Source organism: Ochlerotatus camptorhynchus, unplaced genomic scaffold (assembly GCF_037179485.1).
Source record: "Ochlerotatus camptorhynchus isolate MF236.1 unplaced genomic scaffold, CSIRO-AGI_Acam_v1.1 ptg000432l, whole genome shotgun sequence".
NCBI lineage: Eukaryota > Metazoa > Arthropoda > Insecta > Diptera > Culicidae > Ochlerotatus > Ochlerotatus camptorhynchus.
In genome coordinates, this window is record NW_027040918.1 from 5,719,140 (window position 1) to 5,735,437 (window position 16,298).

At 40.4% G+C, this 16,298-nt stretch overlaps 1 protein-coding gene across 2 annotated transcripts; it reads left to right on the forward strand.

Annotated features, from left to right (window-relative positions):
- Window positions 1–16,005, forward strand: CTPsyn (CTP synthase). 2 transcript variants are annotated; one of them, XM_065234161.1, is made up of 8 exons: window positions 1–152; window positions 481–711; window positions 819–1,152; window positions 13,602–13,772; window positions 13,836–14,592; window positions 14,657–14,813; window positions 14,873–15,014; window positions 15,075–16,005. In XM_065234161.1, the coding sequence occupies exons 3-8, from the start codon at window positions 858–860 to the stop codon at window positions 15,551–15,553; spliced, it is 2,001 nt and encodes a 666-aa protein (XP_065090233.1). In that variant the 5' UTR covers window positions 1–152; window positions 481–711; window positions 819–857; the 3' UTR covers window positions 15,554–16,005. The 2 variants fall into 2 exon arrangements, with proteins under 2 accessions (XP_065090233.1, XP_065090234.1); XM_065234162.1 differs by having other exon boundaries at window positions 667–711.
- The last annotated feature ends 293 nt before the right edge of the window (window positions 16,006–16,298 follow it).

A 16,298-nucleotide genomic window follows, 5' to 3' on the forward strand; every position in this document is an offset into this window, starting at 1 on the left:
ATTTCTACCAAAGACAGGTGCGGATTTGTTTGTCGGGATTCTTCATAATCAACTTTTGGCGAATTTAGTGCTATACTCATCTCAAAATTGTGAAAACCTTGTTTCTGCTGTATTTACCTAAAATAACCTGCCTGGTAAAATTGTTGAAAGAGGTAAATTTACACGGACCGTCAATTTCAAATTGGCACACATTTTCCTCACAGGTTGAGGTTAGGAAGGTCGGAAGCGGAATCGTACTTTGTGTAATTTCTATTTAATGCCGTTCAATGTTCGGGGTTGCCTTGAAACTGCATTAAAAAAGAAGTCCTAAGTATGATTCAATAGTGGAGTATCGTACTAGTTGTTCTTATTAGTTCAACATAGTGTTATTTGATGCTTAAATTCCGCGAATCGCGATACTTCCTCCGCTAGTGTGCCAGGTGATGATGGCTTTTCCTCTCCTTTCACTCACACATGTTTATCTGTTTTGAAACAATGCAGAAAGTGGAAATCAAAACAAAAACAAACTCGTCGCAAGGCCTTGCTGCACTGCTAGCGAGAAGAAAAGTATCCATCTAGCTACTTACTAGTGTCGTGTGCTCTGCTGATTGTGTACACCCCAACCTCAGGAGGAGTGAACCTGTTATTCAACTAATTTTCTTCTTATTTGCGACGACATCTCGCCAGGAGAGGACATTTTGTTGGCTGATAGTAGAGGGAAACCTTGTTACGGTAAGTGTGTTATTCGGGTCAATAGCAAAACTACGTCTTATCTCGCCTATCAGTAGTATCGCGTGTGTTTGGTGTTGCTAATTGGAAAAAAATCTCGTTTAATGCAGGATACTCGACTACGGCCCACGTTTAGTTGCACACGGTGCATGTGCAGTCGTGCCATTAGCCTGCAGAAGTTGCTAGTTCGATCGAATAGCTTGTATAGAGCGTCGATAGCGGCAGCAGTTTCTTCGCAGAGACGAGCTTCATCAGCGACGGCAGTAGCATCAGCACCGATGAAGTACATTCTGGTAACCGGTGGTGTCATCAGTGGCGTCGGCAAGGGTGTCATTGCCAGTTCCTTCGGAACGTTGCTTCATGCGTGCGGAATTGGCGTCACTTCGATTAAGATCGATCCGTACATCAACATCGATGCAGGGACGTTTTCACCGTACGAGCATGGTAAGTGTAGTTTGCTGTCAGACGAGAGGAGTGTGTCGGATAGGAAAAACGTGTTTATTTATATCCCTTCCCCCGGGCCCTGATTTGATGAGGTTGTTGTTGGCGTTGCAACCGAAGCTTGAAGCTATTGGACAATGTGTTCGTTGACAAATTCTCAGTGTTGCTAGATAGTTCATGATTGTTTCCCCCCAGAGAGACTCTATTCTATTCATACGTTGAAGCATTGCACTAGCCATTTTCATACGGAGCTGCATATGGTTTGACCTTGAAGGCATATAATTATTTCATATGCCCAATTTTGTGTTTTCTAGTCGTAGGGTAAATGACGGTTTCGACAATATCTTTACCTATCATCGTCAGGGTATTAAAACAATCCTTGAGCGCTCAACTCAGCGCCAATCGATGCTCTGAAACATGATGCATCCTCTTACAAAAACTTTGATTATCCCCTGACGATAATATGTTACGATCTTGCCGATGCCAAAACGTAAAAGTATATTTCAACCATTTTGCATTATTTTTAGCAAGTGATCCACTTGCATGTTTCTCAACTGCGGTATTCAAATACAGAAATTCAGTAATAAATCTTTTTTTTTTTCAAAAATGTTGGTACATAACTAGAAATTTTTAAATTTGGTAAACTCCAAGAACCAATATCTCTAAATTCAGGAAAAAAATTTCAACGTAGATTTAAAATGTTTTCTTAATCTCAGAGTTTTTAAACGAGAGGCTGGCATAAACTCGTCCTACATGGAGTATCATCCAATTTTTTTTTACTCGAGCACTACCCTCTCCGTCTTTAGCCTATCGACATGGTTATGGAAATTTCCCCAATGCCACCCACCGAAAGCAATCAAATTGAATGGTGTAGCCTCTTGCTACTCAGAAGGGAAAATGTTTCAGGGTTTTAGCTGAGCACTGGGTCGCTTATATTCACTGAGCACTTTCACATAAACCTCAACAGAAGTCACTCGCCCTAGCAGGAGCGAAAGTCATCGTTCATTGTTAGTTCCTGATGCACGAAACGGTTAATAGTGGACTTCACCGATCGAAGCCTGGATACCCCTTTCGGGCAAGATAATCGGGAAATAAAAACACAAAGATGGCGTATATAAATACCGTAGGGAGTGCTTCCTTGAAAATTAAGTTGACACCTATTCTAGTTTAACATGCTTGCTTTGCTTTTATTGGCCTAGTCTGGGGCTTCTTTTTTTAGAGAGAGACATCACTATAGGTGGACTTATTATTATTATTTAGCTTTATTTAGGAGGCTTTCAGCCTTAGGCTGGTTCGCCTCCAATATAGGTGGACTTGCGGTTTGGCGGCATGCGGTGTATACGGTGTCTAGCATGGGTGGTGAAACAAGCGCTTCTCTGTCCGGTCTCCGACGGGTTCGACCGAATTCCCGGAATTTTCGGGCTGCCCGACGGGAAATAATCGAAGGCGTGTCGACGCTCAAAATTGGTCGGTTCCAGTTGATGTGGTTGCTTCGAGGGTAAACACGTGCCGTTTTGTCACTACTTCTGGCGACGGGAAAATGGCGGCCACTATGTTTCTTTAATCGTGTTCTACCCCAGACAGACTATGGCTTATATAATGTAATATAGGCCGTCTTGCAATGCGCAATGGCTATGCTACCGTCCCCTGATCTTCAAGAAGTTGAGGAGGAGATCGGTCGACTGAAGAACAACAAAACAACTGGTGTAGATGAACTACCAAGTGAGCTATTAAATACGGTGGTAAAGCACTGTCTAGAACGCTGCACTGGGTAATTGCCAAGATTTGGGAGGAGGAGATATTACCGGAGGAGTTGATGGAAGATGTCGTATGCCCAATCTACAAAAAGGGCGACAAGTTGGATTGCTGCAACTACCGCGCGAAAACACTGCTGAGCGCCGCCTACAAGGTACTCTCCCAAATTCTATGCCACCGCCTGCCACCATTTGCAAGAGAGTTCGTGGGGCAATACCAGGCGGGATTCATGGGTGCCCGCGCTACCACGGAACAAATTTTCCCGATTCGGCAGGTTCTGCAGAAATGCCGCGAATACACCGTGCCCACATTTGTTCGTCGATTTCAAATCCGCATACGACACAATCGATCGAGATCAGCTATGCCAGATTATGCACGAGTACGGATTTCCGGATAAACTGACGCGATTGATCAAGGAGACGATGGATCGAGTTATGTGCGTTGTTCGAGTATCGGGGACACTCTCGAGTCCCTTTGAATCTCGAAGGGGGCTACGACTAGGTGATGGACTTTCGTGTCTGCTGTTCAACATCGCGTTAGAAGGTGTGATCAGAAGAGCTGGGTTAGACACGAGTGGCACGATATTCATGAAGTTCATCCAGATCCTTGGCTTCGCCGATGACATTGACATTATGGCACGGAACTTTGAGATGATGGCGGAAACGTACATCAGACTGAAGGCTGAAGCTAGTGGCTTTTGAAATTGAAATACGGAATACTAAACATAATATTGGACTGTTCAATATTCTGAATAAAATTTCGATTGTGATCAGAAATGCAGGAAATTTTAAGGAGAAGTTAAAGGTCTTCTGAAGAGAATTTATAAGAATGTATCGGCAGTATAGCCAATTCAAAGGAAAACTATGCAGAAATCTAAGAGAATCGAGCTCTGAAGATAGCTATAAAGAAATTCTGGAGGAGGAAGAACATTTTTACGAGAGTTTCAAAGAATTTCAGGAGACAATTCAAAGGAGTATTCTAAGGATAGTTCCAATGAAATCTCTAGTCAATGTTTATGAGAATTTCAAGCGATTCCTGAGAAAAGGTCCAAGAGAACTTGGAAGAGTGTTCCTCCTGAAAAGTATTTCATAGATATGTTGTCATATATTCGAAGATAATGTTGGTCAAAACTTCTAGAGAAATTTTAGGAGATTTCCATGACAATTCTGGGCAATATTTCTGAAATATTAAGAAGGTTTTAGAACCAATCCAAAGAATTTGAAGAGAATTCTTAGGGTCCAAAAATGTACTCTCCTCTTTGTAGAAAACTGACTATACCTTAGTAAATAAATAGACAGCGTCCTCTGCAAAGTTGCTTCCTATAATATGTTCTACTACTTTTCGAAATATACTAACTGTAAAATGATGAAGAGGTGGAAATTGTTACAAATTGTCCTAATTAAATGAAAATTTTCCAATTTTTTGGTGAGATGTGCTTCATACAGGACTGCAGACCTTCAATATTCTTTATTGGAACTTACGTACAATGATTTTCATTTTAATTGATGCCTTGCCGCCGTTATCAATGTGTTTGAAGTTGTTTGTGGTGAGGTTTGTAAAGGAGGTTTTTCAAACTACTAATAGCACCCGCACCAATGCATTGCTAAAGCTATTTTAGCGAACTCCTCCAAGAAAGGAAGAAAGTCACCTGCAATTTCTCGTTTGCGGCAATTGCAGACAGTTTTAGTCAGGGAGTTAGAAGGTGGTAGCTCTATTGCAGATCCAGCAATCCATTTCAGAATGCCTGGTAATTCACGTCCATTCCGAGGTTTCTTTCACTCACAATAAGCCCCCAAGTTAAATTTAGATATTTAATTTATAAAGAATAATAATTGGCCCGGTTGTTATGTTTGTAATTATTCATGAACTATGTGATAAGAATAATTATTCGATAAGCAAAAACACAGCACAAAATCAATCCCGCTGCCCGTCGCCGATCGCATCATTATTCGACCATCTGAGCGGAACCCACTTTGAAAAACGTTCTCACGACAACACCAATGCTGCCACGTCATCGCACCGGCAGAAAGCGAAAGTGAAAAAAAAAAACACGAAAGCGGTCCCTGGTTGCGTAGTCATATAGAAGATTGTTCTGCCTTCAGAACCCGTGGCAGACAATACCGGAAAGTGTGAAAAAGGCACCAGTCAGAAACCTTTGTAAGAGGAGTTGCCGTTCCGGATCAGAGCGCGTACATCGCGATCAAGGATTCCACAAGTTATGTCGTTTTCGTTTTTGCGGTGTAGCACCGGTGTAGTGTAAGCAGGAATAAGCGCCAGTCTTTGACAGCTCAACATCATTTGTTTATAAACAAAGGTGCATCCTATATCTACACCCTAAAATATTTCGGTGTACGACAGTGTAGCACCGGTGTAGCTACACCGCAAAAACGAAAACGACATTAATCCCTGCTGTTGGACCCCTTTGACACGCGGGCCAGTCGGAGGCTGTGGTACGGAGATTCTCCAGCATGGCAGTTATCGATCGAAAACCACACAACTCATTGGCCATCCGTCGGATCCCTGCCGATTAGAAGGACCTCGAGCACGTTGAACCGGTAACGAACCGCAAACATTCCCGTCAACCAGGCACGTGTACGTCACTCGTTGATCGAAAACTGCATAACTCATTCCCCCTTACTCTGCGAGTCACGTGACTCTCTCTCACCGGTGAGGTGACAATTGTCACCTCACCGGTGACAGAGAGTCATGTGACTCGCAGAATAAGGGGGATTGTACATCCGTCGAATCCCTACCGATTAAAACGACCTCGAGCACGTTCGAGCGGTAACGTACAAAAACAGGCCCATCATCCACACACTTAGATTTTTTTTGCCGAGATGGGCACCACCGAGCAGCTCGGCATTTTATTTTGCTGGAAATTCAGCAAAAAATATGTTTGTTAGCTGAGATCTCGGCAAAATTCCCGTTTGTTAGCTGAATATCGGCAAGTTTTTCACTGAGATCCAGCAAAATAAAATGCCGAGGTGCTCGGTGGTGCCCATCTCGGCGAAAACATCTAAGTGTGCAGACAGAATAAACGACCTCTCAACGAGTCGACGGTGCTTCGGGTGACTCGCCAAGAAGAGGGTCGAAAGCAAGCGGAACGGAGCTTCCAGTAAATTGTCCGGTAGGAACGCGACACACGTAGGCATCCAGTGAAAAGCGACGGTTGCGAGAGACAATCGCAAACAAATCATCGGCGCTGCAAGTGCGTGGGCCGAACGTTCGCAATTTAAGGATTGGTCGTTGGATTCCCGTTAGCGAGACGGACACGGTGAGCCGCAGGATGTCGAATCAGATGTGTGGCAGGATTAGGCGAAGCGAGCGGCTAGTGAATGGAAACCTCCGGGCCCGTGAGTACTCCGTCCTAGAAATGTAAGCCAAATTGTAGCTAGGAAACGTAGAGAATAGCATGTGAAGAAGGAGATAGGAAAGTGGGAATATCTTGTTGGGACGTGGGAGTCAATAAAACCAATGTAAAATATATACACGTTGATTTGAGTTGGTGCATTGTCTACCATACCGGGAAATCTACAACACGGTACTTTGATGACGTTTGGGAAATTCCCTAAGTTTCTCGAAACTTCTTAAATGTTGCTTCAATTTCCTTGAAATTAATTTATCTGTCCTTAGTTTCTCAGATCTGTCCTTCTACTCTCGAAGCATTCCTGAAGTTCTCTCAATTCTATTGAAGTTCTTGGTACTACCCTGAACTAAATAGAACTGTCCTAAAACCTTTGAAGTTCATTGAAGTTCCCGAAATATTTCTGAAGTTTTCTCAAGTTCTCTGAATTTCCTTTAAATTTTCGGATCTTCTTAAAACAATTCTCAAAGTTTATCTGAAGTTTATTGAATTGACCTGAATTTATCGGAACTTACGCTTACAAATCTTCAAACTTCCCTTAAAGTCTTGAATTTTCCAAAGATATGAAGTTATTGGAAGTGTAAGTGAATATCACTGAAATTCCCTAAAGGTCTCTAGTCTAACTTATTTGAGATACTAGGAAGTTCTTTAAAATGTACATTTTCCTCAAGTCTCTCCACATCTCTGAAATTCTTTTGACTTCCCCTGGATATCCCAGATTTTCTCAAAAGATTCTGCAGTTTCCTGAAGCTATTGGAACCATTTTGAAATTCCTGAAGCTTGCTCGAATTTCACAACAATTTGGAGAAGTTTTCGGAACTTCCCTTTTGTTCCCGCAGTTTGCTTATGAAACTTCCCTGAAATTATTAGTATTTCTTTTCATTTAACAGACTCTCCTGAAGATCTCTAATGTTTCCTAAAGAACTTCCCCAATGTTCTCGTTATTATCCTGATGATGATTTTCCAAAAAATAATGGAACTGCCCAGAAAATCTTTAAGCATGGAACTTCTGTGTAGCTTTCTTAATTTGTTAAAGTTCATTCCCTGGAGTTTTTTGGACTATCCTTACATTTTCGGAATTTCTTGTTGGTTCCCTCTATTTTACTTAATGGAACTGCCATAAAGTTCTCTAAACTAACCTGAAGTTCTCACAGTTTTTCTGATATTGATGGAACTGCCTTAACATTTTCAGAACTTACCCAAAGTTCACGTAACTTATCCATAGATCTTTAAGCGTAACTGAAGTTTTGGTTTTTCTGAACTTAATGGAGCCCTGAAGCTCATGATCTTCAATGAAGTAATCTACCGTATGCGTGATAATGTTTGCACCAAGGTTCCCGTTTCACCTGTGCATACAATGCCTTGGTTTTCTTTGCATGCACGTAACCTATAGCTCATACCGTAGTAGGCTGTGTATAAAAGAAAATGATTTACTCAATTTGACAGTTGCACCATGACGAAGTGGCAGCGTATTCGTGATTTGTCCCACGCGCAAATGTCGCAAAAAGACATTTCAATCGCCGTGGGAGTGTCCCGGTGGACCGTCAAAAGAGTTTTAGACCGAGAAAAGATAGGATAACTATCCGCGAAGGTGGCCACAGGTTGTCCGAGGTCAGCTCGGGTTCCGAGGGTTATCGCTGCTATCAAAAGGAAGATTCGGGCGAATCCAGTGCGTTCAATAAGGAAAATGGCAAAGGAACACGGGATCAGTGACTTTACGGCACGAAAGATCGTAAAGGAAGATTGCGGGGCGAAGTCGAGGGCACGGAAAAAAACTCACATGATTACCAACCGCATCCGGGAGCTACGAGTCGAACGATGCAAGAAAATCTTGAACTTCCTTAAGCGAAAAAATACGGTAATCCTGTTCACCGACGAGAGCATGTTTACCGTCGATCCCGTATCAAATTCCAGAACCGACCGGTATATTAGTTCTCTTCCGGTTAAAGACGTGGCCGACGAGCACATAAACATCAGGGCTGGTAGCAGGTCACTTTTTAGTGACTTGGTCACTATTTTGAAGCCAGTCACTAAAAAGTCACTTTTTACACCAAAAAGTCACTAAAGTCACTTTTTCACTACTAAAATAGAGTGAAATTTAAAAATATCAACAAAATGTTTAAATTGAGTACTTGGCACTTAGAAAGTCTACAGTAGTTTTAGTAAAATATATATATCTGTTAAAAAATTGAAAATTTTAACCAGGGTGACCAGTGAACCGCAAAACCTTAGAACATCAGCAAAACTATTGAGGAATGCCTACAATTTCTATTAAAAATCGGAGAAAATGTACCTCATTTTCCAGAAAATAAATTGTAAACCTTGGAAACTTTCAAAAGGTATTTATCTGTGATAGATTTTTAAAAGACTTTCAAGGATGATTAAGAACTTCAAAAATCCAAAGTAAATTTTAAGAGAATTTTAAAGGATTCTAGGGATGACACCAAGATATACCAGAGAATAATACAGACTACGAAAGTCTAATGTAAAATTAAGTGCTCTGAGGACCGATTTCTTCATCTCCGCTTAAATCTTAAGCCAGGTTTACCTATATAGTTAAACTTGACTTAACACATACGGGCGTCGCTTTTGATCATTGTTTAAATTATTAGAGACGCAAAATTCAGCTCCGAAACTATTTTGGAAATAATTCCAATATAATTGAGAGTGCATTTTAACGAGCGTTCTGAGATGATTGGATGAGGATTCTAGGTCCAATTCTACTAAGAATCCGAAATTAGTTCTACTAATTTGCTTAAGGGAGCTCTGATGAAAATTACATGAAAATCCCGTAAACTCCAAGGATGGTCACTGCGGATAGTTCTAAAATAATTCTGGGGTGATTTATGAAGATACTTCCAAGAGAACTCTAAAGAGTTCGAAATAAATTCCGTGAAGAATTCCAATGGAATCGAATTTTGAGGGTTCAATCTCAAAGGAATTCTGTGAAGGGTTCCAAAGTTATTCTGTGATGGATTTTTGTTTTGAGAATTCTGAGGAAATACTATGGGAATTCTAAGGAGAATGCGAATTGAATTTCCAATTGAATGCAGGGGGAGAAATCCAAGATTATTCTAAGCAGAAATTTATGAAATTTCTAAGATTAATTGCATGGAAATTCTAAGGTGGATTCAAATAAATTTAAAATGGATTTATGGAAGGAGCCTTCAGGGAGTTCCGAGAAGAATCAATAAAAAATTGAAAATAATCTACTTTAACTAGTCATGTGTTATTATTTTGCGATTTACATAGTCGGAGATGCTTAACGTCAAATATCAGACTTAAAGTGCAGATTTTATACGATAGATAAGCAGATTAAATTATAGAGTTGATAGCTCCGTTATAGTACGGCAGTGTGAACATTGTATATACAAAGTAGAAAGCGAGCAAGGACAATGTTGAGGAAGGTACGAATCGGGTAGTTGTTTATGTCAGATGGCGACTTGAGTGTGAAACAATCGATAGAACTGTTTCCGCACATCGGAGGTACATGAGCACATCGGCGATCATCCCTTTTGCCAGTGGTGACAGAAGGAAGCACCGCTCACTATTCCTCATTAACGGATGAGTTTGGTAAAGGAGATGCTCTACTCGATTCGTACCTTCCTCAAAATTGTCCTTTGTTCGTTTTCTACTTTCTATACACAAATTTCACACTATCTTACTATAACGGAACTATAAACTCTTTACTTTCATCTCCTCATCTATCGTATAAAATGTCCACTTTAATTATTATATTTGATGTTAATCATTTCCAACTACGAAAATAATCTATTTTCAAGAATTTTGTTGATTATTCTGCAAAGAATTTCAAGAATGCAATATTACTATTGTAAAAACTTATTTGTCTCTAAGTTTAAGAGAAGGGGAATTATTCTAAAAACGTCCTTGAGATCATTCTGAAGGAATTCTGTGAAAAGTTCTTAGCGAATTATCAAAGTTATCTGCCTAGATTTATCAAAATTTTAAACATTTCGAACGCAGAATCAAATCACTTCAAAAGCACTTCACAGGAGATTCCGTTGTGAGATTCGATTAAATTAGAGGAATTTAAGAAATTTGATTTCAAGTTCCATGACATAATAAGTTTATTTCAACATCAACCCGTATTTGAATTTCTTAGTTATCATATAAATGGTTACTTATTTAGTATTTACAAGGTCACTATTCGGTCACTATTTTCGTAATTTTGGTCACTAAAGTCACTACTATTATATCGCATCAGCACTATCAGCCCTGAAACGTGTATCTGACCAAGCATCCTGGTAGCGTTATGGTTTTTGGATTGGTGGCTTCCGATGGCAAAAAATTGACCCGGTGTTCATTCCAGAAGGCGACAAGGTCAACACGGAGGTCTACATCGGGATTTTAATTAAGTATGTTCTTCCATGGATCAAAGAACAGTACGGTCCGAAGCCAAATGTTGTATTTCAACAAGAACCGCACTCAGAAGTGGTTGCAGGAACATCTTCCGTTCTGGGCGAAGGATATGTGGCCGCCATCCAGCCCCGATCTTACCGCTGGATTACTCAATATGGCGCGTCAGGAAGGTCAAGGCCTGGTCTAATCGCCACCCGAGTACAGCAAGCCTCAGACAAACATGACTCGTACCTGGAGAGAAATTGATCCAGACTACATTATTAGAACCTGCCGTGCATTTCGGAAGCGTGTGGAGGCCGTAATTGCAGCAAGTGGAAACTCGATCGATGATTAACATAGTTTAAGACTCTGAGAAACATCCCCCTTTGAATAAATTAAAAAAACTTGAAAACGAAATTTTTGAGATTTTTTTTTTAATTTTGACGTTGCTTGACATTATCACGCATACGGTATAAGATTGCCCTGGAGCTGTCGAAACTTACTCTTAAAGATCTTTCAACTTCCCCAAATTTCTATCAATAAGAACTTCTCAAAGGTTCCAACATTTTTTTCTGATGTTAATAAATCTACCGTATTAAATTTAACCAACATTGATACATTCACAAGCTCAAATATGTAATCTAGTAATCCAGATGGACATCCAAAAATGCCTTTATGCATTTTGGTGCGCAACTTTTATAAGAGGAGCACATGAAGATCGATATTTCGATCAGGTTTTACGAATTGACCACGTTTATGGATGTTCCGGATCTCCCAGAGGACAGTTCCGTGACCACCAGTGTGCGCATGCTGGGCCCAAATTCAAATTCATTCATGTAGCATCACAAATAGTGATTTTAAAACGAATCGCTGAGCTAGGGATCTTTTTCACGAATTGATAACCTTTACGGATGTTTCGGATCTTCCGGAGAACCGTTTCTTGAATGCCTAGATCTGTAGTTGGACCTCAACCTTCAATCTTCAGTCTTCATGGTTACGTCAATATTGTCGAAAAAAAAAAAACAATCACGAAACTCTGTGATCAATTTCAGCTCGAAGTTCGACGATAAGTTTAGCAACTATCGGTGCGACAGCCGAAAACGTATATTTACAATCGTGATAGCAACGACCGGTGCTTAAACAAGTTGCTAACTAAAATAGTAATAGCTAAAGTTGTCAAACTAGCAGCCCGAATAGCAATGCACCGGTGCGGATGCTCTAATCAAATAATAATTTTGATCTAGAACAATCTTCACGAATGATTAATATTTTTTTTTTCAATTTACAAAGCATCAATGTCAATTGAATTCAATCTGGATAAACGTGACTTGACTGTACGTGCGGTTTAACGTGTGTTGGTTTGTAGTAACGAAAAATGAGTGGTTGAAATTACATTTTTAATTTGTATGAAAATTCTGAAAGATTGCTAAAGCGGTAAAATCAAACATATTCGCAGACGTCACTGAACTACTAAGGTTAATCTCAAGAAAATCCAATACGAATAAATCCAAGGTAAATTTAAAGTATTTAGCATGAAAATCTTTGGAATATTCCTCAAGAATTAAAAGTAAAATAGGTATGTGTAACGAATTTAAAAAGAATTGTAGAGTGAATTCCATTTTTTTCTGGATAATTTTTTTAAGCGTTCTACAAAGAAATGCAGAAATGTTGTGGAGAAAATTTCAAGAGTAATGCCGAGAAAACCCCTCTGGAGCGATCTCTGGAAAAATTCTAGAATGATATTTAAACGATATTTGCGACCGTATTCGAATAAAATGTTCAAGTGAATTCAAAAACAAATTGCATTGAATCATTCAAGAAGACGATTAAGAAAGCTATGAAAATATGTTTTAGCAAATTCTTGCAAGAATTCTAAAATAATTGAAGAGTATTGTTAAACGAATGCCACGATTTCTTGGGATAGAATCTTTAGAGTGATATGCAGAGGCATCATATAATGGTGCGGAGAAACTTTTTAGAATGAATTCCAAAATTCATGTAGAGAATTTTGAAAATAAATCTGAAGAAATCCTGGCATACTTCAAAGGAAATTCTTGAAAAAACAGTTTAAAGGCATCAACTTAAGAGCCATGCCACAAGCAGACGTAACCAAAAGATTCATATTCACAAGTATGTACTTCATGAAACATAAATAAAAAAAAACAGCAAAAGGGTTTATCTTCCATTTAATTCCACTTAATTAATTTTGGTATCCATGACAGATACGTATTTCGACTACAATGTGCAGTCTTCATCAGTGTCATTCCCACTAAAGAACCTTTTATACCTATGATCTTGACTTTTTTACCTAGGGGATGAGTACTTAAGGGGGTTAGATTTTGATAAGTTCTTTAGTGGGAATGACACTGATGAAGACTGCACATTGTAGTCGAAATACGTATCTGTCATGGATACCAAAATTAATTAAGTGGAATTAAATGGAAGATAAACCCTTTTGCTGTTTTATTTAGCATTCCGCTAACAACCCAATTTCATTACTTCATTATGATGGCTACCAAGCCTTTGGGGGTTTTTCCTTATTAGAGATTTGTATAGATTTTTCTCCTTTAGCTTACTTAAATCTTTGGTTTTTATTAGTTAGGTAGGTTCCGATTCAACACATTGTAGTTTCATTTTTATACCTATGATCTTGACTTTTTTACCTAGGGGATGAGTACTTAAGGGGGTTAGATTTTGATAAGTTCTTTAGTGGGAATGACACTGATGAAGACTGCACATTGTAGTCGAAATACGTATCTGTCATGGATACCAAAATTAATTAAGTGGAATTAAATGGAAGATAAACCCTTTTGCTGTTTTATTTAGCATTCCGCTAACAACCCAATTTCATTACTTCATTATAAATAAAAAAGTTGTGGATTAACCAGACGCCTTTACTAGAGACTTGTTTCAAACAATCATAGCACGAATTTATTAAATAGAATCTGATTTTAATCAACCCCTCTTTGCCCAGGTGAGGTCTACGTGCTGGACGATGGTGGAGAGGTGGATCTGGATTTGGGAAACTACGAACGCTTCCTGGACATAACGTTGCACCGGGAGAACAACATCACCACCGGAAAGATTTACAAACAGGTCATCGAGAAGGAGCGCGTTGGTGACTATCTCGGCAAAACAGTTCAAGGTGGTTTTGAAACAAAAAAAAATAGTTGCAGGTTGCCATAACCATTATTTCATTATTTTACAGTGGTTCCCCACATCACCGATGCCATTCAGGAGTGGGTGGAGCGCGTTGCCAAAACTCCAGTGAACGAGAACGTTGAACCGCAGGTATGTGTCGTCGAACTGGGCGGTACCATCGGAGACATCGAAGGTATGCCCTTCGTTGAAGCGTTCCGACAGTTTCAGTTCCGCGTGAAGAGGGAAAATTTCTGTGTCGCTCACGTGTCTTTGGTTCCGCTACCCAGGGCTACCGGAGAGCCGAAAACCAAACCCACACAAGCCAGCGTACGGGAACTACGAGGTCTTGGTTTGAGTCCGGATCTGATTGTATGCCGTTCGGAGAAACCGATCGGGAATGAGGTAAAGGATAAGATCAGCAACTTTTGCCACGTGGCGCCCGAGCAGGTGGTGTGCATCCACGACCTTTCGTCAATCTATCATGTTCCGTTGCTGATGGAGGAGGCTGGTGTGATTGAGTTTTTAAATGAGAGGCTAAAGTTGGAGATCCCATTGCCAACACCGGTGCGGTTTATGCAAAGCTGGCGTGACTTGGCCGAACGAGTCGACAATGTTTACAAGAAGGTGAACATCGCACTGGTGGGCAAGTATACAAAGTTGGAAGACTCTTACGCATCGGTGTCCAAGTCGTTGCTACACGCGTCGCTTGCCGTTGGATATAAGTTGAATCTGAAGTTTATCGAGGCGTGCCATTTGGAGAGACAAACCAAAAAGGAAACCCCACATCTCTACTACGAGGCTTGGCAGAGTCTAACGAACAGCCAGTAAGTTGATTTATCGAAAGATGAAAGAAGTAGCTTCTTACAAAGGTAATGTGAAAATTTTCAGCGGTGTGATTGTCCCCGGTGGCTTTGGATCACGAGGCATTGAGGGAAAGATTCGTGCTTGTCAGTGGAGTCGCGAGAACAAGAAACCCTTCCTTGGCATCTGTCTTGGTCTGCAGGCAGCCGTTATAGAATTTGCCAGAAATGTGTTGAATCTTCAGGTACGTTTTTTTCTTCATAATTCTTGCGCTGGAACGTAATGATTGGAATCTTGTTTCAGGACGCAAATACGACCGAAGTTGATCAGGATGTTGAGCATGCACTTGTCATTGACATGCCGGAGCATCATCCGGGATATATGGGTGGCACAATGCGTTTGGGCAAACGGACAACTCTCTTCACAGAGGAGAAAAGTGTGATAAGTATGTAATTGTGTGGATTACTTATTTAAAATAAATGCTCAAACTAATTCTTACCATCAGAACAACTCTACGGCAATGCCAGTCAGATCGAAGAACGACATCGCCATCGGTACGAAGTAAATCCAAAGTACGTCGAGCAGCTAGAGGCTAAGGGGCTTAAATTTGTCGGCCACGATTCGGAGAAGACCCGCATGGAAATTGTCGAGCTGCAAGATCATCCCTACTACGTCGCAACACAGTTCCATCCGGAGTATCTGTCGAGGCCGCTCAAGCCGTCGCCACCGTTTTTGGGTCTGGTTTTGGCATCCGTTGGTAAGTTGGATGCCTACTTGCAAGAGGGGAATAAGCTGTGCAGCTCCGCACACCAAACGAGCGAAAGTTCGAGTGATGACGATGCGTTGTTCTCGACAAACCGTCTGCTGAAAAAGATGAACGTTAGTGGAAAACCTATCAAGCAGAAGCAACCCTCTTCAGATCTTAACGGCCAATGCAACGGGACGCATACGGTTGAATGCAATGGTAAGCACGACGAAAAGTGAATTGTATTGTGATGATTGGCATTAAATGGCAGACATTTTAAATTTATACGAGGCTGATGCAAATATTAATTTCATTTTATGTCCGACATCACTCAACTAGGTCCGCTCTCCGCGGACATGGAGGTTGACATTACTGATTCAGAAATTGTTAATAGAACTTCGTTGATGAAATCGGCTGCTTAATGCAGACAGACCAATTCTGATCATAGTATCAGATTTGTTCTGTAAACAGAGGAACTGGGAGGTCTTTTTGAAAACTTCTCGAAAATAAAGATGTAATTTATATTTGTATTTTATTTTTTTGGGAGGGGAGTAAAACCGCTGCGTCCATTATTTTGTGGTACCCCTATTTGCTGTTTGTATCATGCAAACCGACCACTATTTAACGAGTGGACGGCTAATTGCCTGGACACATCTTTTCCCAGTCCGGTATAATATGGTTTATTAAGCCAACTCCCAACTAACAATTTTAGCTGCAGATAAGCTTATACAGCCAAAAATTGGCTTATACACCTAATTTTTGCCTGTATAAGCTAGTCTGCAGCTAAAATTGTTTGTTGGGCTACCTTTCCAGACCAAATTTCACTAGGTTGTAAGCTAATACTTCCAAGAAATTTAGATCTACGCTTGTGTAATGCATTACAACTGTAGAGAAGATGTTCCGAGGTTTCACGTTCCATGTTACAGAAACGACAGATATCACTCTGAACCCGACAAATGTTCTTCATGTGATATCTACTAGAAC

What these genes read in the sequence shown, in the direction of transcription:
- CTPsyn (XM_065234161.1), top strand. Translation starts at nt 858, where the DNA reads ATGTGCAGTCGTGCCATTAGCCTGCAGAAGTTGCTAGTTCGATCGAAT. An exon ending in CAGAGTCTAACGAACAGCCA is followed by an intron (nt 14,593 to 14,656) that starts GTAAGTTGATTT and finishes GAAAATTTTCAG; the next exon opens with CGGTGTGATTGTCCCCGGTG. An exon ending in AGAGGAGAAAAGTGTGATAA is followed by an intron (nt 15,015 to 15,074) that starts GTATGTAATTGT and finishes TCTTACCATCAG; the next exon opens with AACAACTCTACGGCAATGCC.